The sequence below is a fragment of the Falco peregrinus genome, chromosome 5, assembly GCF_023634155.1.
Source record: "Falco peregrinus isolate bFalPer1 chromosome 5, bFalPer1.pri, whole genome shotgun sequence".
Classification (NCBI taxonomy): domain Eukaryota; kingdom Metazoa; phylum Chordata; class Aves; order Falconiformes; family Falconidae; genus Falco; species Falco peregrinus.
In genome coordinates, this window is record NC_073725.1 from 14,285,255 (window position 1) to 14,308,273 (window position 23,019).

General features: G+C 42.5%; 1 protein-coding gene across 1 annotated transcript in view; it reads right to left on the reverse strand.

Annotated features, from left to right (window-relative positions):
• ABHD5 (abhydrolase domain containing 5, lysophosphatidic acid acyltransferase) overlaps positions 1 to 3,792 on the reverse strand; it is a 30,900-nt gene extending 27,108 nt beyond the window's left edge. Inside the window, exon 1 of the mRNA XM_055805392.1 lies at positions 3,581 to 3,792. Coding sequence (XP_055661367.1) covers positions 3,581 to 3,705 — 125 coding nt within the window. The 5' untranslated portion in view covers positions 3,706 to 3,792. The remainder of the gene's footprint in view (positions 1 to 3,580) is intronic.
• Positions 3,793 to 23,019: the final 19,227 nt, after the last annotated feature.

The following is a 23,019-nucleotide window of genomic DNA, read 5'->3' on the forward strand; positions in this document are numbered from 1 at the left end:
ATACCATTGATACCTGTGTGAACTGTCCTACTAAGAGGCAGACATAGGCTCTATTAAGCCTAATAAACCATTCCTCTTTATTAATCAAACAGCTCAGTTCAAAATTGTATAAATAATTCTGTAATACAAACAAGCTTGAAGGATAATACAAAAATAATGGTGATTACTGGTGTTGCAATTAATGTTTTTACGTATTACTCCAAGCCATTATTTTTTGAGACTACAGGCCAGTTAACATCAATTTGATGAAGGTTTGCAAGTGCAGATCCCCTAAAAAATTAGTTTTAAAGAAAGCTATTCCACTTATCTCAGAGGGGGAAACTCAACATTCTGTTTTGGGGATTTTTTTTTTAGATATATATATACACACACATACATTTAGTAGCTGCTATTTCTAGTTATCTTACAAGCCACAAGCAGTCCTGCTGAATCCAGAGTGAGCATAAGTGAATTCAGTAACAAGTGAATTCAAAAGGCTTATGCTAGGCTGTTTACCTCACAGGCAGAAGTCTACATCTAAAAATTAGGCAGAGAAGGTCCAGGGCTATGATGAGGTTTGGAAATCATTAGCAGGTGACACGTTAACCAAGCAATCACTTCCACGATGAATGCTAAAACATACGTTTGGTTCATCTTTTCATTCAAAGTTAGGACAATGTCATAAGCATTCTTCAGCTGAGATCTAGAAAGTAACCGAGCCACTGCTATTCTGTTTTCACCATACTTTACACAGTTAACCAGATTGCAAGAAACTGAATGTGTTGCATAACAAGTTGAATCACACTATTTTTTTCAAAGCAGATAAAGTAAACTTCATATTTATTTTTCATATACACCTGGCACTAACAATTTAATCTAGGGTTTTGATAGTATATTTTGTAACTTTCCCCCTCGCTGCCAGGAATTTTAACTCAAAAAACATTTAACCTATTTCAATGGTTTATAAACTTCCTCTGGGTACTGAGCTTTGCTCAACTGACAGAACAAAGATGAAGAAATGCTAAATTTGCTATTGTTAGAAACTGACCAATAAAAGCACTAACAACTTGGAGCACTAATATTTCATCAAAGCTAATGCACTTTCTGATTCATGGAAAAAAAGGATGAGATTTTGTTCTGAGAAGTGTTTAGGGAATTGCGGGCTTTACTCTTTCACATCAAAAGGCCTAACTGTTCAGAAGGGTGACACTGACAACATCCTGAAAATCACCCCCCTTTAAAAGCTATCCAGCTGAGCAAATGTGGTGAGAGCTTGCCATAATCCTTTCAAAAATTTAGCCTACGATTCCGAACCCTATGCCCAAATCATCTAGTGTTACGATCCTGCAAGCCTGACAGGCTACTGAAGCTGAGGGCGCTTGGCACCACATCAGCAGCACTCAGTACTCGGTGTCATCAAAGCAGACAGCTAATACAGTTCAGGCTAATGCGCTGAATGAACATACAAACAAAACAGGTTGAGGCAGAGCTATTTTAAGACTCTTACTTAGAAAACCTGTAAACCATCAACAAGAGGCTTTACAAATGACATGTATGTTATGAACGTGAACAGGTCAGAAAGAACACAGAACCAAGAAGGGGACCGTAGTTTCAAATGGGTAACGTTGCAGAAGGCAGGGTGAAGGTTATTTTGAAAAGCTATTTTGAGGAAAGGAGGAGAGCGCAGTAACAGTGTAGATGGAACTGCACAGTGCTTTGAAAAGGAAGCCTTTGAAGTTTATACTTGAAAAGAGAATGCTGCGCATATATGGTGATAAAGGCATAACAGGGAGTTTGGAAAAGACAGACAGTCCAGTTCTAGTCAGATTGAGCTGGCAGCAAAATATGTAAGATGAAATACCAAAGCCAGAAGCTGGAAAAGGGACCAAAAAGAGAAGACCAAGAATGCAGGTAGTTTTGAAATTTAATGGAACAGACACATGACAAAATGCAAATAGTAACATCCTTGATATGAAGTCATGAGTGCAGGGCATGATTTCAATGCAAGCAGCTGAAGAATTTTAAGTGGTATTTCACAAAGTAACACAAGACTTAATTATGAGAAAAGGGAGATGGAGAAACACAAGAAAAGGTTTTGAGGGCCACGTAATGAGCAATGAGATATACCACCTGGTATTTAAAGGATGGAAATAGGAAAAATTAACGTAAACAGTGCACACAAAGCACATTTACACATCTGACGGGATAAAGCACATGTGTAACTAGAGCACTGCTACACATCTTCTGATAAGAGTATTTTTTGCTCTAGAACCATAAAATATGATGGAACTGGGAGATAAGTGACCAGCAGACATATTAACTATGTATGACAAACAGACTCAGAGATAGGATGACTGCATTATTCTATACTGGGATAAAGGGGCGCAGACAATATATTTAGGGGCAATGCATGAGCGTTAAGAACAAGTCTGTACTGGAAGCTGAAATGCACAACGAGAAATAAAACATGCACTGAAAGACAAGGTATGAGAAGGCATACAAGAGTAAAGAGTATGTGAATGGAAGAACAGCAGACCACTGATCAATAACCTGATTATTATAGAACCATTTGAATGTATACGGACAAAAGATACCGTGCAGAACTAAGTAATTTCAGGCAGAAGAATGATAAATAGCGATAATGAACTCACATATTGAAGGTGTGAGTAAGTAGTTACAAACAAATATTAGGGATGTATCCTAAGAAAAGGGGCAGAATAATTTATTCTACAGGAATTATTCCAGTCATGCCTTGGGATAGTGAAAGGAAAGCAAAGGTTCGCAGCGACAGCTGGTGATGAGGTAGGCATGCGATACTAGGAAAGGGAAAAGCTTGAGCAACAGTGCCTATGTTAGTAATTTAAAGATGCGCTCTCGTCTCCTGCCGGTGCCAAGTGTTACACTGAGGAACGGCGGCAGAGGGGCTGGCAAGCCTTACCGCCTGTTCCACACCCAAGGGGACACACAGAAGGGACAGAACAAGCCCACAGCAAGTTTGTGCATGCGAGCGAAGCTGCGAAGGCGGGCAGCGGCCGGGGGCAGCGGCCGGCCTCGGGGGTGCAAGCGAAGGGTGGGTGACGTCGAGGCCGACGGCAAGCGCCCCCTCAGCACTGACAGCAAAGCGCGTCTCTACACACCTGCAGGCAGGTCGGCGACAGCACGGGCCGGGCCGGGCGCGGCGGAGCAGCAGGGCAGAGCCCCTTGGCGGCAGAGCCCCCGGCCGGCCGCCCGTGCGGGGCCGCGCTGCGCGCCCCCGAGGCAGGCGCGGCAGGAAGCCGGCCCGTGCGGCAGGAAACAATGGCAGGCAGCGCGCCCGGGCGCGGAGGGGGCGCAGCGGCGGCGGGACTGGCCGGGGGAGGGGACCCGGCGGGCCGCTCGGGCAGCCCGGCCCGGCCCCCAGCCGCGCGGCGCGGTGCCGGCCACCGCCGCCCCAGCGCAGCGGGCTGCACGGGCCCGGCGAGGCGCGGCGGCGGCAGGGGGAGGCGGGCGAGCGCAGCCCGCAGCGGCAGGGCACGGCCGGGGCGCCGCCGTCGGCTCCCTCCCCCCGCCGAGGGCACCCGCGGCGAGGGGCGAGGGCCAGCCCCGGGCCCGCTCCACTCACCCTTCGCTGGAGGTCTCCTCCTCGGCCATGGCGGCGGCGCGGTGGCCGGGAGCTGGCAGCGGAGGAGAGGCGGCGGCGGCCGGCAGCGCAGCGAGGGACAGCGCGACAGCGGCGGCACCGGCCATCACGCGCTCCTCCCTCCCTCGCGCCCGCCTGCCCGCCCGCCCGCCGCCTGCGTCATCCTCGCGGCGGCCACCCACACCATAGAGCGGGGCGGCCGCCCGCGGCCAGAGCGCCGCCGGGGCAGGCCCCGGTGCCAACCGCTGCCCGCGGGCGGGGCGGGGCGTTGTTGCGCGCCGCCGGGCGGGCGGGGGCGGTGGGTGGTGTCCGCTGAGGCGACCGAGTGGGGTCCGCGGGCCGCGGCCTGTGGGAGTGGGTCAGGGTACGCCTGAGAGGAGGGACGGTCCGGGGCGCTGCCCCCGCACCGGTGGCCTCGCTGGAGCAAGGCTTCCGGGGTGCCGTTCGTAGGCCCCGGGGGCGCGGGGATCCCCCCGCCGGATCCCGCGGCAGCAGGGGCGGGAGGGCTGCGGCCGCCCGGCCGGGCAGGGGCTGAGGTGGCGGGGCCAGTGTCAGTGCGGCGTCGTGCTCAGCCGCAGCATCCCGCGGGGCGGCGGCGCCGTGCCGGTAGGTACCGGCTGGGCGAGGGCCGGTCTTGCTGCCTCCCCGCGGTGTAACGCAGGGGCTGCGCGCCGGGCGCTTACATCGAGGCGGCCAGGCCAGCCCAGGCTAGGCCAGCCCACACGTGCAGCAGGAGCGGCAGTAGCAGACCCCAACCGAAAGCCTCGGACCCCCATCCTACCCCCCCAGGCATCATTGGCCGCAGCTTGCTCGGCGGGGCCCGCGGCAGTGGTGGTCAGCACTAGGGTCTCAGGCTGGTAGTTCGTGTTTGTGTTTACATACAAGCAGCAAATTAGGAGCTTTGGATGTAAGTTAAATACTATCTGTCCCTGAGGTGATTACCAGTAGAACCCTATTGTGATTTCCATTTTCAAGTGTTTTGAAAGACTTAAGTGCAGCCATGCCTGTGGGGAGGAGAGGGGTACGCTTGTTTTAGACAGCGTTTAGCTTCACGATAGAGGTTGCGTTATTTTTCAGCCGCGTAAGAGCTCTGTTTGTATTGAACAATCAACAAACCTTAACTGAAATAAAGCAGCAAGGTGCAGCCATTGGAAGGAGTGGCAAGATGTTTTTAAGTCTTGGAGAATATTGCCACTGAGCTTAAAGCACTTTAGAAAAACATATGGAAGATTGATTACTGTTTCTTTTGGTTTCTGAAATCCTTTGATAAAAAGCGTAAGGTTAATTTGCTAATAGCTGAAATTACTCAGAGCTAAAACCACTCTGCAATTTCAACAGCAGTGATTGTTGATACTACACTATCCCACCCAAAGTTTGTTTGGCTGTGTCACAATGGTTTGTCAAACTGACGTTTTTCTCTGGAGAGTGTATTTATTTTTTATTATTGCTCTGAAAGATTTTATTTACCAAAAATGTGACTATCAATGAGTGTAGAAGTATATGATCACTGGGAAACATTTGCAATGATGCTTTCTAGAATTTGCGAACAGCCTGAAACGGCAGTTGCAAACGCTATGATTTTTTTTTCTTCTTAATTTCAACGGATTAGTAAACTTAAAACTTCATAAACAAGCTTCACACCCTACTCATAGAACGTGCAAGGTTCGACACAATTATCTCTGCAATTTTAATTGTGGTGCTCACACAAGCACTAATTGGTTACACTTGTTTAAGAATGTAAATGTACAAGTAGCCCACACCCACTCAGCAGCCCTTCTTTCTCTTACTGAGAAATGACTCAGTTTCTTTAGAGCTGACTTGATTATGTGGACAAATCAGCTGTATTTCTCTGCATGAAGAAATGACTGCGATAGTGCTGATAGTCAGAAGAAAGGATCATGCATCATTGGCTGATGTTGCTGTGTAAATAAATGAAGGACAGCTGTATTATAATGATAAGCAAACAGTTCAGATGAGTTTTTCCATTTTTGCATTTCAGAGAAATTTCTGGACACTGAAACTGTCTCTGACTTGAAGGGAATGGTCCCTGCCACTGTTTAATCTCTCACTTCTCTATGCTGATTTTTAGTGGGACTTGTATCTGACGCTTTTTATTGAACTAGTTTAATGTCATTCTCTTTAATAAGAGGGATATTACCCAATGTTGCTATTATAAGCCAGAATTTTATTTTCAGATCCATTCTTCTAACACAGATAAAGTTAAAATGGAAACACTTTCCTTTCTCACAGTGAAAAAAAAAAAAGATAAATAACAGCAGATGCCTGCTCACTTTGTTGTTATCCTTACAGCTTCCGTTGCTGTACTTTTTTTCAGGGCAAACACCTTTTCCTGCTAGCATCAGAAAAAAAACCAAGTTCCCTTCGCTAGCAGAAGAAAAGCAATTGAGCTGACCTCACAAATTCCCCTTGTCCTGGACTGACATAAAAAAAATACCAATCTCCATGCTAGAGAAAGACTCCAGGTGATATTACGGAAGTTTTAGTGTCAAAGCCATCTTGCTTACTCTGGGTTTCACATAATAACTTTGAGACTATGTATGTTAGAGGCTAGTTCACAGTAATGATAATTGTTCTTACCTGTTTAACGTTTGGGGTTGTACTGACTGTCAATATTCTTCGAATACACAGAATTTCTGTATTATATGCACTATGCTTGTGATCCTGCTTTTGATCCAACAGAGGTAGCTACTTGTCAGCTGGAGCTTGTGACTTAATAAAGCATGAAAAGAGAGCAGTAGTGTTTATCACCCGCATTTTTTTATAATGACCCAGTTAGCTATTTCTCCAAACTGCATCACAAATAGCTTGCTAAAATCAGTCTGAGCAAATAACAGAGAAGGTTGACCTGGCCAAGTATGTACAGACTGAGGGGAAAAGGTTGTTTATGCTTGTTAATTATATGAACGTGAAAAAAGGCAGCTTGATGGAAGTAACATCATATACTGTGCCTATTCTGGCACCCCAGCTCACAAGCAAAGGGAATCACACTAGTTGCATCCTTGTGTTTCAGCAAGTATGTAGTTGATTACTGTACAGCCTCTGCAGGCCCTTTGTTTCTTGCTCCCACAGATCCTCTTCCCCTGAGTGTCTGCTCCACATGTTCTCCATCCTTTAGCTCAGGTGTAACTTCCACCTGAAAATGTGAGCCTTGCATCCCAGGTAGCCCAGGCTGAAAAGGAGAGGAACTTTATTTTGAGATTTTGTGGGGACTCAGAGTAACAAAGAAAAATCAGAATAAACCGGATTGGTTTCTGCTCATGATGCCGAGAGGACCTTGAAGCCATCATAGGATGTCCCTGGGAGCTCCTGTCTATGCCTTGCTGTCACTGGAGGACCTAGCTTATCTGCTATGTTACTTCAGGGGAGAAGCCTAATGTTTGTCAGCTGCCTCGGGGACTGCAGCTGCAGGTTTTGAAGCTAGGTAAGCCTGGGTGGAAGCCCCAGTAGGGCCGGAGGACTGAAGATACACACAGCTCTCAGCATGTGTAAATGAGGAAGTCTGCCCAGAGTCCTGTTTGTGTTTCTCTGGGAAGAGTTCTTGGTGTTGCTGAGGTGGAGGAGGAATCGTGACATCAGCTGAGGCTCTGCAGCCTGGTTCTGGACTTCAGTATTATAGCAGTCTGGCAGCTGGATGTTTCAGCCTTGGGTAAGTCCGTGAAGAAAGGAAAAGTCATAACCATGTCAGTCTTTGGTAGCGTCTGAGGTTCACCTTACCGGGCACTTGTAGACCCCAGTGGTCCACAGGGGCACTGCAGCCCACGGGCAGCTTGTTCAGCTTTTTACCTATCTCACTGCTTTGTGGTCTCTGTGACAGTGCTCCCCAGTAGGCTGGAGTGACGGTCTGAGACCAATGGCAGCATGCTTGTTATGTTCCTAGTGTGACCGCTCCGTGTTATCCTGTTTCCTAGACATATCTGGGTGTGGGTGTGGGAAAAGAGTTTAAAATCAGTATAGGCTGACCAGGAAGTGTTCAACTTCTTGGAGGTCCTCCTTCACATTAATTTTGCCAACATCTTCCGACCAACACGTCTCTGCCTCTGATGAGCATAGGGAGGCTATTTTTACAGACAACCAAACTCCTGGAAGCTGTGAGGGGTGTTAGTGACATGGGAGACCCTCCTTGAAGCAAGGCTAGTGTCTTGCTACGGTCCTTGTGCCTGAGGCCTGCCCTGCATAGGGAAACAATCTATCTCAGCTTCTTGTCCTTTCACATTCTTGCTGTGCAGGAGGGCAAGATTTCTTGTGCCCCTTTCAAGACTCGTGTCTGATCCTGCTCTGGGAGCAGGTGCTCTGTGGACTGGGAAACTGATGATATTGTGGCCATGACTGTGAGGGGATGGTCCTGGAATAAATGGTAGGGCAAACAAGAGTCTCTGTGAGCCTGGCACTTGAGCAAAAGAGGTGCAGTTGAGGTTTTGCTGATTACTTCACCAGGGTCATGTCGTGTAAGTAAAGTAAATAGCAGTGCTGACTGAGTTGCTGTTTGCAACATCTCAGAGCGGGTTTGCATTCAGAGCCCCAGAGCCCCTATAGCACCATTTTGAAACCGTGCCCACAGCAGTTGCGGTAGGAAGTTGGGTAACTATGTGCAAGAGTCAGCTATGAGAAGGCCAGGAGAAGTTTAAGTGCTCCAAGAAGCAAATGAACTGCAAAGCGAGGTGCCTAGTATCGGCAACAGCTGAGACCATGACAGGCTGTGTTGCTAGCCAGAACTTCCATCTTGTCATACTTGGCTATTCCAGAGTGCATGACTCACATGTGATTAACCTGAAATTCCTTCCTGGATACAGGAGTGGCTGGGGAGAGACAAGGTCTCGTGTTTTCAAGTGGGTGGAAGGGTGCTTCCATCAAGGGTAGACTCCCATCAAGGCAGACTGTGTCTGCCTGGGTCACAGGCGCTAGCTGTGAGAACCCGTACCAATGCGGCATGCAGCTCCATGAGTCAGGGCGTGTAATCGAAGCAGCGTCCCTGTGCCACAACCTCCTGTTTTCCTCAGCTGTGAATGTGAATACCTACGTGAACACACAAGCTGAAGACAGATGAGCCTTCCAGGCTTTCTGGAGAAATCCACACAGAGCATGAGGCTATTCTAGTTTTGATTACAACCAGTAAGAAGAAGCAACTAGCTGAAAAGGTCAAGGTAAACTTTAGATGAGATTGACCATGAAATAGCAGTGAGTTAGTCATCTGCAGAACCAGAATGAGGAGTAGGATCAACGTAAACTCCATGAAAGTGAGGAAGGCAGCCTTCAGTGACCTTGGAGAAGAGTAAAGCAGGGGTCCCCTGGGGAACTTGTATAACGAGTAAACGGAAAAGAAAGAGTGAGTTCACAGGAGTTGCTAATCCTAAGAATACATATACAGGTTTTCATTGTGAAGTCAGCAACAGTAGTCAGGAAACCAGCCTGGCTAAATCACTCAAACTGAAGAAACATGTATAGGGAAGGAGAAGTCAGATTAGACTATTAGGGCTGAGAATAAAAGTATAACAGAAGCATGTAGGAAAAAATCCAAAAGGTACAAGCGTGAAATGAAATGCAACTAGCAAGCAAAATGAAACCCCCACATCACTCTAAAAGCCCACAAATTGTATGAGGTAGAAAGGGTTCTCTGACTGTGAAGTGAGAAAACTAAAAGGTGCCAGGAAGGCAGACTAGACTTCACTAAAAAAGATGAGTAAAATAAGGAAACTAATGCATTAGCCTCAGTTAAGTAAATGGTAGAATGTTTAAGTTGGGTATTTTCAAATTGACCTCGGAACTCTCGTTAACTTTGTCCTAGCAGATTTAAAGATCTTGCTAACAGAATCTCAGTGTCAATAGTCAATGTCTTTGAGAAGTTATGGATGTTAGGTAGGATAGAGGGAGGCTGTAAAGTGACAAGCATGGTGGAGAGAATGGAGGAGAAAAAAGAGAAGGTATGAAATTACTAAGCAAATTAATTTAAATTCCTAGAAAAATAGTGAAAAATATATTTGTACATCCCTGAAAGATAACATAAGGACAGTAACCGTCAACAAGAAATCACGTCTCAAAAATCTGATTGCCTTTACGACAGCATGACATATCTTATGTATAGAGAAGAGCTATAGATGCAACATGTCCTGAGTTTCAGGTAATTTTTTATATGATTCCCATAAGCAAATTAATGAAGCACGTTCCACATTGATCTGCAGCTAGGCGTGTGCAAAGCTTGTTGGAAAACCAGAGTAACAGGGTGGTACTCTATCAAAATGGAAATGTGTATCAAGTTGGATTGCACAGATCCAGAATCTGGTGACCTGGACAAATGCTTATAAAAGGGAACATGCTTATTGAATTTACATATGTATCAGGCTGGGAAGGAGTATGTATGCTGGAGCACAGGGACAGAATAAAAAATGGTTTTCAATTAGAAATATGAACAAAATGGGAAGCTACTCAACCAAAACAGCTGCAGACCTATGCAGGAATAATCGACTGGTAGGGAAAACTGGTTAGGTAGCAGTTCTGTACAATAGTAACTCAGGCTCTGAGTGGGTCACAGACTGGGTGTGAGTCAACCGTGGCTTGTTATTGCAAAAAAAAAAGATAAGCGTCCTGCTGGGATGTATTATGAAGATTAGAATTTGCAAGACTTGGCAAAGAATTCTGCTTTGCTTAGCAGTTGTAAAGCTAGTTTTGGATGTTGCACGTGAAGAAGGATGTGGACCACCAGGAGAGCAACCAGAATGTCAAAGGGCCTAGAGAAAATAGTGACTTATTTCAGATTGGTTAATTAGTGAAGAATAAAATGAGTAGGACATTTTGTCAACATGTCCACAAATATGTCCACCAGGGGCAGAAATTGCAATCAGGATATTTTAGGTTAAACATTAGGACAAACATTTTGCAAGGGAAGAGGTACTGGAGGAAAGATTGCCATGGTATGGTCAGGGTCTGTCACTGGGGTCTTTAAGAACAGTCTATGTATATATCATCCATAAACAGAAATTTAGTAGGTGTAGCGGAGCTGCCTGGAGGCAGGGAGGCTATCCATATGACTTTCTGAGGACCCTTCAGCACTATGTTTCTATTGTTGCTAATACCATAGAATCATAGAATCATTTGGGTTGGAAGGGACCTTTTAAAGGTCATCTAATCCACCCCCCCTGCAATAAGCAGGGTTATCTTTCACTAGATCAGGTTGCTCAAAGCCCCGTCCAGCCTGACCTTGAACACTTCCAAAGATGGGGCATTGCTTCTCAGGGCAACTTGTTCCAGTGTCTCACCACCTTAATTGTAAAAAACTGCTTCCTTACACCAAATCTAAATCTAACCTTTTTCGGTTTGAAACCATTGTCCCTTGTCCTATGACTACAGGCCTTGGTAAAAAGTGGATTCTGCCTACCAGTACACCCCTTGTCCCATCTCATGTCCTGGTTTCCGTGCCTCTCCACTTGATACTAATTGAAGGTTTCAACCCAAAAAATCCTCCTCATAATCCTGCTCCTAGTTAAGTTAATTTACCTGTGAAACAGAGTGCAACTTCTCTGTTGTAATCCTGATCTCATCCTAACCCGGTTGGCTGTAAATAAAAACTTGTGCAATGTTTTGGAGTTTTCTTTTTACATAAAACTACATCTCTTTTTTTTTACCTTAAAATGTATGTTGTAATACACAACTGGTCAACAAGCTCCAAACATCTGCCATGGGTAAATAAAGGAAGTGTCTTGTGGGTATTGTACTTGATATCTGGTAAACTCTGAACCTGAGAATTTCCAGTCATTACCGTTGAGAAATAATTTCCTACTGCAGGCTTTTTTTTTTTTGGTTAAAAATATGATCTTTAATACTTCTCTATACTTGAAACAAAATAATAAATTCTAATGTTAACCAGATTCATAAAAATAAGCGTTTTCCAGACATGTTGAGTCCCATTTATTTATGTATACAACATTAGCAAAAAATAATTACCTTTACTAGTAATATCTTTTGCTTTGTGTGTGTGAAGAGAATATTGAAAGCAGTATTTAAAGTCTGTAAACATGTTTGGTTACAACTATTTAATTGTTGTTTCTTCTTTTGAGATTAATTTCTCTTCTTTTGTTCTTTTTTAGTAATAAATTAGAGCTCAGTAAGGCAAAAAGAAATATTTTTTATTTACACTGATTCTAGCTGGTAGAAAATAGTAGTAGTAGAGTGGAAAATATTTCTCTTTGTGGAGTTTGGCCTTTTTAACATAAAGATCACTTTTATAAGGCGATGCCAAGATGAGTAACTGCTTAAAAACTCAGTTTAGAATTACTTCCCCCCCACACACACTTTGTAGCTGCTGCCGCTGGCCAGATTCAGCCTTGTGAGTTTTTTTTTTTTGAATCGGGGAATTCAGTAAAGGAGAACTCAGTTGTGTCTGTGGTGCACTATTTTTATTTACAAGAAATGTACACGAAGTCCTGTTTCTCTGAAAAAAAGGAAGACTCGAACAACACAAGGCAGATGGTCTGTTTACAGTTTGTTCTTTTGACTTTCTCTTGGTGACGTACAACTTGCTTCTCTTGCTCTCTGTGACTTTTTTCTATTTGTGTGCTGGGTGCTGATGACAACAGATACACACTGTCCTTCCAAACTATACTCAGCCTTTGCATTTGCATTCAAACCACAGTGCTACCCTTTATACCACATACTTTATACCTACCCCAGTCTTGTCATGTTTGTCCAGATTTTAGCCAGTATTTTTTACTGTGTCAGTTATTGGTAAATAAAGCACATTTAACATGATTAGATAATTCTGTTCTGCCCACTATTTTCAGCAGTGCCCACAGAACAAAGTCAATGGCTACTCCCAGAGACAACAGATCTACAGGATAAATTGATTAATTAAATATGTATTTATGTAATCTTAGTGTTCAAATTGTTGTGGTATAGGGCAGCATGTATGCTGCATTTGGGTCTTTTTTCCTTCTCAATGAAAATACACTATCACTTCTGAGGGAAAAGGGCTCTTTCTCCCTCTGCTATTTCCCGCAGGACTGCAGGAGAGGGCTGGCTTTGAAACTTCTGCTTCCCACAGGTACAGAATGGTGCTGAAGTGTTGCTGTGAGAGACCCACGGAACACAGAGCTAAGTAGGAGGAAAGGACAAGTGACCTTGCTGTGCACAGGGCAGCTTTTTCCTCTCCTGGATGCTGTGAGTCTCAGCTGAGATCCTAATTCAGCTGCCCCGCAGCTTCGATCTATCACGGCTGCATGATCTGCCTCTGTGTTGGGCAGGGAGCGCTCATGGAGTTCAGAGCTTGTCCAAAGGTGGGAAAACCTGCAGTTCAGCAGCGGAAGAAATGGCTCCTGTGAGCAGCACTGTTGGTGCATCTGAAGTGGCAGAAGCTCCATTTACAACAAATGCCATCCACGAGTGTTCAAGGATTTAACAAGGCAGTCTCTGAAATGGAGTAAAAATCTTTCAGAGAGGAAGAGAGTATAATGTTTTTCCTGACTGGTGTGGAACAGACTTATTCTTTCATTGTTACCACACCTGCACCTCAAGACAGCTAGCTGTCACACCTCCAGGTAAGCTCCTTGGTGAACAAGTTCTTCAGATGAACTGACTAGATCCAGATGGGGTGCCAACGGCAGCTGTGGTCACACCTTTTCATTAAATCAAACGTATGATTCTGTGTGATGTAGGGGAGTTTTGTCATTGACCTAATTAGAATCAAAAACAAATCCAAATAGCCGCCTGCAAGACCCTGTGATGTCAGTGAAAGTTCTGCCATTGTACTTTTGTACCAACTTCTTAACACACCACAACTTCCATCTGCGTGTGCACAGAGACCCAATCAACTAGAACTTCTGAGATAAAGCTGATCAAAAATAAAATACTGGACCAAAATCTGCTTTGAGTTATTTTATGTTTCATACAAATTTAACTCCATTAATTGTTGGAATTTCTTTTCAGTTGCACCGGTGCAACCAAGGGCAGAGCTTTTGCCTCAAGTGTCTCCCCAGCTTCAGAAAACCTTCTGATCAGGAATCTTTTAATTTCTTTCATTTTTCTTAATGTTATTTCACTAACCCTTCTTTAGCTTTGCTGATGAATATACATTTGATTACTAAATTTAGTGCTTCTCTTCACATGACCTATTTCTTTTGAGTCTTAATGCTGTTGCTTGGATACGCTTCTCTCTTCTGAGGCACTTGGTTTCATCTTGCTTTTTTCTGTGCTTTGGGCAATACAAATTGATTGTTATTGAATATTTTTTCAGGTTTTTAAATTTATTTGGTTTGTCTGGCACCTTGGTTTCAGCAGAACTTTTGTCTTTGATTGCAGATCTGTGGTTTTATGTGTAGTATATCCTGTGTAACATTGAACAGCTTGCTATTCTTGCTTTTCTTTACAATCAGCTACAAAAAAGACACCATAATGCCAAGTAAAGGCCAATTGCTACACAACTTATGGGAATATGAATATTTATAGATAAACAGGGAGAGATCCAATTTCCTTTTTGTATGGGTACTGTAGCTGCAAGTTAATTCCTGGAGTACCTTACATGCATTCATCTTTTTGTTTTAGTCCTGGGCTAGTAAAAGTATACAACCAGGAATAAACTAAAGCATTTTAATGTGGGCTGAAGTATTCTTACTCATGTATGGAGTTTTGCTTACACCATTTTGAAAAAGGTATAGTAGACCAGAACAAAAAAAAAGCTGAAGGAAGGGTGGCAGAGACTTTCAGTGATAGAGAATAGCTACCATGTGTGAGGAAGTTAAGTAGGTTAGAATTATTGGCGTAGAAGAGTGACGATGGAAAGCAGCACAGGAAAAATCTTTAAAGCAGTGGATGGTGTAGAAAGGTGAACAAGAAGCAAGCATTCACATAATCTCACAATACAGTATTTAGGACCATCCTGTGAATCATATAACAGATGAAAAAAAATCACGAGGGAAGTACTTTTTCAGGTGACAGAAATAGTGGAATGGGATGCTGTTGCAGACTGAAGAGAAGTAGGTAGGGTAATGTTTGCTGGCTGCCACTGAAGATAGTGGTGACATACAAACCCCATCTCAATGCTTTTGTCACTGATTGCTGGAAGCTGAAAAAATGTACAACAAGAAGCTTCAGAGCATGTTGCTAGGTTTTTGTATGGGTTGTATTCTGATTTATATAATTTGCCGTCTGGCCTACGCTGCTACATTTTCACTGCTACTTGTAACTCTGCTTATTGGAGTAAAGCTAGCACACGTATACACCACCACCACCACCACCACCCCGTACGCCACAGGCACATCTTGATTTTGTTGTGTAGGGTGTTTTGGACATGTAGAGCAATTCTGAGAAGAAAGGGGAAACTTTTGAAGTTTACTTTTGTCAAAACATTCCATATGCTTACTGGTATGTGGCTAAGTAATCACACTGACGTGAGTGTTACTGTGTATTTTCTTTTTAGGCGCACCCAAAGTTTCATTATGGTTTGTACTGCTGGAGAAATAATAGAAATCAAGGGAAGTTCTGTGCAGCGAGCAGTAATTGATGGGGATGTGTTATGGAAACACATGCCTGAAACAAGTTAAGTACTTGGACATTCCATTCGTTAACAGTATTACCAAATGTTATTTGTATGAAGACATTACTGTAGGCTCTGCGAAAGAAAATAAATGCATATGCTTGTTAATGATCACAATGAGAATAATATATATAATCATGTTCTTCATGGGTAACTTCTTGTGTAAAGAACTGTTGGCTTTTGAGGCTAATGCAGAACACTGCTCTCAAGAAAAAGAATAATGTGCTCACCTAACTAGAGAAGCAAAAAGCTAAATAAGGTGCTTAAACATAGCTGACTAGTACCATTTTAGTTGCTTTGTGGTATATCGCTCCTGTCCTCCAGCTGTTGCTTCAGAAAGCTGCAGATCTGTCATCAGTCCTGTGGTGTATCTGCCAGCCCTCCACAGATATCTTTGATACCCAAGGGTGTGTCAAGTGGCACTAGATGATGCAGACGATCTCTGTGTGGCAGCTGAAAGGTCACCCAGGGGGCTCTTGCTGACACTCCTTCAGGTAACAGAACTGTGGAGGAATCTATCTGGGGAACCAATTCCTCACCTAGATGTGTCAGAGCACTGATGTACAGCCCCAAAAATGCATGTTTATACAGCTAGATATCTGGACTGAACTTAGTGGAGTCAATACAAATAGATCACACTAAAAAAATATGTATATGTGAGTTATGCAAGAGCAGGTTCTACACCGTATGCAGTACAGTACTGGGTACTACTACTTTGATTAAATTTTTACTTGATTTTGGTACCTAGTATGGAGGAAACTTTAAGAAAGGTCAGATAAATGCTAAGGTATTGTTTTTTCTGGTCTTTTAAGGAACTATTAATTTTCTTACCATTTTCCTCCTTATTCAAGTATGTTCAGAGCCTGTTGAAATTGTTCTGTACAAAATGTACATTTAAAATAGCAAATAAATGTATGACTTTTGAAATTAAAAAAAATATGGTGAACTAGCTTTATTATCGACTGCATCCCTCAGAGCTGAATAATGACATGTAGTGAATAAATCAACAATTAAATGTAACTACCCCATGACAAACAAATAAAAAAAATTAACAAAACAACCTTTACAGATCTAGATAAAAAAATCAAGCAAGATATTAATATTGAGTGAAAAATATCCATCAATAAATAAATAATTGAAATAATATTACACGAATAATACTATGTTACCGTAAGAGATTTACATTTTTTTAATAAATGTTAACATTTTTGGCAAACGTATGATGTTGTTTTTCTTAGTATTTATCACACAACATTACTTTGGTCATACAACAAAACCCCAGGAGTATATTGAGATGTTCTGAAAGCACGTTTAACTAAATGAGGCACAAATGTTGCCTGTGAAGTGCAAAACGCCTTTCATCTTTGAATCTTAAAGTCCACTTTAAAAATGTCAGAAAGGGATGTGTGTTTGATTACTTTGCAAATGATTAAGGAAAAAATCCAATGTATCTGATAACTCAATATTGCTTCTCATTAACAATTGCCTAAGCAAGGGGTATGGAAGACCTAAGTGTATTCACAACATGTCTTTCTTCTGGCTAGATGATGCTGATATCTACAGTCTTACAGCATGCTGTGTCAGTGTTGCCAAGTGGATCATTACTGTCAGTGTGAGGGACTGTAATTATATCATCTAATATTGCCAGTACTTATACTAATTCTGCCATTTACCAATCCCCCTGCTTTTAAGAATGTTAAATGTCTAGAATGTTTTAGGTTGGAAAATTTCAAACCTAGGTCAGTGTGCTTTTCAAACTTCTCTGAATCAATAAAGCTCTGTAGCCTGTTCTACAAGTTGTTGCACAGATCTGTATTTCCAGACACACGAAGATCACCATTTCCAGCAGGTTCTACCTTCCTGGCATGTGGTAAGCCATGTCTCTAAACATGGTTGTCATATACCACTAAGGGCAGCCTTTCAGCCCTTACCACCAGCAATCTGTAAGTGCCTGAGGACTGTCTTGACTGTGTGTGTTACTGGTGTGCTTACACCGGTGTGGTGACTACTTGTGGGCACCTGAAACCATCTCACTTAGTCTGGAGATGGGATTTCAATTCAGACAAGCTGGCCCAGCTGGGACATAGTGTCAGCCCTGCTTCTTACTCTCACTTTTGTTAGTAAGCTGACAGCTTTAGAGTGACAACATAAAGGAGTGCTGACAGTCACCCAGTATTTCCCAGCATTTCCAGAGTGTCCAGAAGAGCAGACAAGTTGTCTCATAGTTAAGTGAGAAAGAGACATAGATGCTGTTGCAGGTGTGGATTTAATAAAGCAATAGAGGATTTAATCCTCCCACACCTCAATGTTAGTCTTCACTGCCTAGCTCCCTGCTGTGATACAGGGAACTGGTGCTATTAGAATAGCACCTCAGCTTCTCTCGGTCTTCAGCCCCGTGTGCCTGGGAAGAAGCTGTGGCTGTCTCTTAACAGCCAAGAAGGATACGTCTCTCTGCCTGCACATCCACACCGTTGTGTGTCTCAGTCCAGGGGGGCTGCCTACCTTGTGTGATCTCTGGGGGAGTGTGTTCTTGCCAAGTAGCCTGATACGGCCAGGGTGTGCACCTCCACTGCATGGCCCTACACAGAAGACAGCAGCTTTCATCTGTCGTCTTCATGTAGAGCCTCCATCCACCCCTGTACTTGCAGTAACATATAAAGCATTATGTTTCCATGAGTCCCAGGGCCTTATATGCAATACTAGTTGGACTCACTGTGTGACTCACAGCTTTAAATACACCCATGTACACCCAGGCTGGACTAACTGAGATTGTCTGTACCCAGACGCCTGTCACTCTCATTAAATCTGAAGTGAACACAAACTCTTGGTTATATAACATAATACCAAAATACAATTTTATTTTTACTGAAAAAGAAAGAAACCCCAAACAGAACTTGCATTCTGTACTCTGTTTTCAGTACATGACTTCAGATCCCCCAGGAAAAAGATTTTTAAAGGCAATATTAATTGTTAATCTTTTCTTGAGTTTCACTTGACATTTGATATTAAGAATGGAGAATCCTTTTTTAATTTAATGTTTTGCATAGCTTATTTCACTGTAGTACTCTTACAAAGGAGCAGCCCCTTCTGCAGCTTAAAATGGGGCAAATACTAAACTCTTCTACCATTCCATCTTGGCAAACACCAGACATCTGCTTCAGAAGGAACTAAATGAGGAGAACAGAAACAGGACTCCTGCTTTCTACCACATTGCATTTCTAATTACTGATTGGAGAGTATTTTCACTGAAATAATTTTTAAAGTTAGGTTTGATACATCTGAGTGTGCTTTAAATCAGATTACAGAATTATAGCCTACAGAAACAAAAGACAAATTCAATGACCTTCATAAAATCAAAGTTTTTCTGTACAGACTTAAAGTACTGAATTTTAAGTGGACCATTTGATACTAATAAAGATAATGTAGCAGTCTAATTAGTTAGAATGTATAGAAAATTCTTTAAATTTACAAACATTATGTCTCTGCTATTTCTGAATGTATTACTATAGCAGGTCAGGTTAAATTTTTTTTTTTCAGTTTCCCTCAGAGTGCCTCATGTTCCCCTGAACTGACAGAACATACCGTATGTCTTTATTACCCCATGCTTTGAACATTTGATGGCAGCACTGGGACGCATGTGGACTCAGATGGTGAAAAACTGTACCAGACTCTGCATTCAAGGAACTAACTGGACACCAAAAGTACACATTGAACTAGATCAGCACATGCAGCCTTTTAACAATAGCATATGCACACCTCCTTGTTCTGTCAGTACTTTGCTTGCCAGCCCTGTGGAAGAGATCACAGCAAAAGACTTTCTCTTTTGGTTCATCTGATTTTTCTTTAATAGCTAGTATTACTTCAGTGATTGCTTTGCAGTGTTTCACTGATTATTTCAAATGGTACTATTTTCATTAGTTCAATATTTTGTTCTTGGTGTTGTTAGTTTCTAAGGGGACAAGTTCCATAATTTTGCAAAGTCCGGTGACCACACTTACATTTTGGTCAAAAAAATCAACAGTGATTTATTCAAGGCTTGCAACTTTTATTTCTGTTTTGGAGCCTTGGATGAGTAGGTAAGTGTATACATCAATTGGGGGTCACCTGAAAATGGAGGGGAAGCTATGTTTCTGAGTATGTAGATGTCGTATGTAAACTAGACTGATGTCAGTAATAATTACAAGCTTGGGCCCTTAGAAACATAAAATAACAGAAATAGGATATCTGCGGTTTCATATATTTAACTATTTTTTTCATCTTCCAAGCAATGGTGAGAACAGTCAAATGAACAGATGTACAATTCATACTAGGGGATAGTAAGTAAACAATGAAATTATATGCGGACTTGCAATTGTATTATACAATACAACAGTGTATACTGTATGAAAGGAAAACAGATCTCAGAGTCTTTAGATTTAAAACTGTTGGACAGCTGTCAAATCTATGATTGTTTTGCCAGCAGTATGCCAGTGCTACAGCCCTTGCCTAACTGTATAAGCCAATGTATTTTCCTAGAGGAATCAATTTATGACAGTTTGAAGAATCAGCTAGAACTTACACAACTCATATTTTCATAACCAAGGGCTCCATAAAAGACTAGTTCCCAAGATATGCTTCAAGTTAAATAAAGGTTAGAGTAAAATGGACTGTATAAAGTAAAGATGCAATATCTGCATTTTATATATGTACTTTCATGCAGTTGTCTGTAAGAACACATGAAATATTTCATAACACACAATAAAACCCACCATGTGTGCATCTGATGTAGTTTGGAATGGCTGATGGTATTCCTGCCCTCTGATTTTGCTTTGCCTTAAAGCCTCGTGCTGTAGTTGTCCAGCAGCTGAACAGCAGCTGAATTCAGGCACAAGGGTTGAAAGGCAACTGGAATCATTAACTTCTTCAAACCTCCTATGGCCATTCCCATTCATAATTCAGACCCCTCAGAGTAGGACTGTAAGGGGATTTATCATATCGTTATCTTTGGTGAGTGTTGCTTTGAAGGTATTGTCTGGAAGGACTTTTACTGAATACTAAATTCCTGATCTTGCCTCTCCCAAACCTTGGTTAAGCTCTTCCTGCTATGATCATAATTTAGCAGCCTAGTTAAGAGTTAGCATAATCTTCCTTCAGTCCCTAAATCCAGGCAGAGGTGCTATTAAAAGAGCTATTTGAAAAACCCAGTCTACTGAAAGGCTGTATCAGATGGTGCAGTCAGGGACCTCTGTGAGGCATAGCCCTCATCATAGCACCATGACTACTGATGAATCCAGTCTCTGTATGTTTTGTTACAATGCATTGAATTCTGCTATCTAATAACTCATAGCAATTAACCAATTAACCTTGCAGTACTGTTTCTCGCCATGGACTAACAAATAAACCAATATGTTCTGCCCAGGTGGAATGAACTTTGAATCTTAGAATCACAGAATCATTCAGATTAGAAAAGACCTTTAAGATCATCAAGTCCAACCATTAACCCAGGACTTTCAAGTCCACCACTAAACTATGTCCCTAAGCGCCATGTCTACATGCCTTTTAAAATACCTCCAGGAATCGTGACTCAACCGCTTCCCTGGGCAGCCTGTTCCAGTGCTTGTTAACCCTTCCTGTTGAAATTTTCCCTAACATCCAGTCTAAACCTCCTCTGGTGCAGTTTGAGGCCATTTCCTCTCGTCCTATTTCTTGTTACTTGGGAGAAGAGACCGACACCAGGATTCTTTTTTTTAAATCGCCTTTCAGGTAGTTGTAGACAGCAATAAGGTCTCCCCTTAACATCCTTCTCTCCAGGCTAAACAACCCAACTCGTTCCTGCAGCTGCTCCTCATAAGAAGGTGGTTCCTTCACCAGCTCTGTTGCCCTTCTTTGGACATACTCCAGCACCTCAATGTCTTTCTTGTAGTGAGGGGCCCAAAACTGAACACAGGATTTGAGGTGTGACCAGTTCCAAGCGCAGGGGAAAGATTACTGCCCTTGCCCTGCTGGCCACACTGTTTCTGATACAAGCCAGGATACTGTTGGCCTTGATGACTTTTAATCCACTTTCCTTCAATTCATATACAGAATCACAGAAACATTTAGGTTGGAAAATACCTTTAAGATCATTGAGTCCAACTGTTAACCCAACACTGCCAAGTATAAATGGTGATTAACATTTTATGCAGATGTTTTACCCTTTACCTGCTCCTTCTGGGTAATAATTTGAGAGTGGTTTCACTTACCTCTTTCAGGTTTAGGCAGGCTGATCCTCCTGGTTTTATGCTGGTTCCATTTTGTTTGACAGGGCAGGGGTTTCTGCTCTTTGATGATCTAATTTGGAAATAGAAACCCAAGATAAAACTAGATGTTCCTAATCAGCTAGACACTGTGAAATGGAAGAGATGTGTCTTCCTTGTACCTTCCAGATCAAAATTGATCAGCTTCATCACTCAGTGTTTATGAATCAGAGCCTCCACATTTTTACCCCAACAATGCTTGGACTGCCTGAACACACTTCTGTGAAAATTCCTGCCAGGATGTAAAAATTGTGCCAGATGTGACTAAAAAAATAATTTCCCCTCTATTTGCAGCAAGGTAAAAACATTGTAGTAATGTTTATTACACTGTTGGAAAGATCCTGCATAATCTGACCAAAACAACCACTGAAGATTCATAAAATGTCACTATACCTTACTCTGACAAATACATCAATTTAAATGTAATTACTAACATTTTAATGTAATTACCATGTTAGCCTTAAGCTTTAGGTGTCCCATCATCTGTTTGAGTGTAAAATAGATGATATGTCATTACTTGTGAATGAAAAGCATAATTTACTGTTAATTGCTGCTTGTTTTTATGATAACACAATGTTCCAGTATGCCTCAAAACCTAGGTAAAAGGTAAATCTTAAGAGAATGATTGCTATTATGTGTGACTTCAGATAAGAGCCAATATTAATCTCATTTATGTGACTATATAAAGTATGGTTGTCACACCATACATATGTCTACGTGCATTTGAATTAATAAGGTTTGCTGTATGGAAGGGTGTTTACCTTGTGCTAGCTCTTGATCTTATCAAGCCTTATTCTGAGTTTATTTTAATCACTAAAATAAAACAAAGCAAAACCAGCCAGAATGTGGTAGTTTTCTGTGGAGCTGGTGAATTGAATGGGCTCAGAGAAGGATCTGGTAAAGTGCCAGAGTTGGTGCAAGTCTGGGGCAGAGCCTTCGAGCTGGCAGTGAGGGCACAGGGAGAAGGAGATGGTAACGATGAACTGGGAGTGAGATCTTACCCTTTTAGTAGCAGTGAGATGCTGGATGGGCTCAGCTAGCTGTTGAACTATACCCATAATGTACGCAGAGTTTCAACCAAGTGTGAAAGAGAATTTCACTTCACAGTAGGTTAATGGCATGTTAATTTAGTTAAGTACTGTGGCAGCTATTAATCCAGGGAGAAGAGGGTTAACCACAGGATACAAAAGTCCTCTGCTCTTGAAATTTTGATGGATTCTTCCTGCCGCACCGCCGCACCCCCCACCCCCTTACTGCAGCTCATCCATTACACTCTGGCTACAGTCTGCGTTGTGACTGACAGAGACAGACCATGAAAATGCTATAATCAGCTAACAGAATCACAAGACTGGACTACAGTCATGAATGGATAACAAGCTTGGGATTTATATTTAGCTATAGTGACAGTGCAGCTTGCAATTTAGGGTGGGCATATCTGATCCATCTTTAAATTAGCTAATCCTCCTAATGGAAAATTTCTAGTCACTACAACACTGTGCTTGGCACAAGGTAATTTACTTTTTGCTGTCATAGTGAGACTGTTCCCACTGTGCCAGCAGTGTATGCATATGCAGATTACTTTGTAGACACATCCACCATCTATTTAC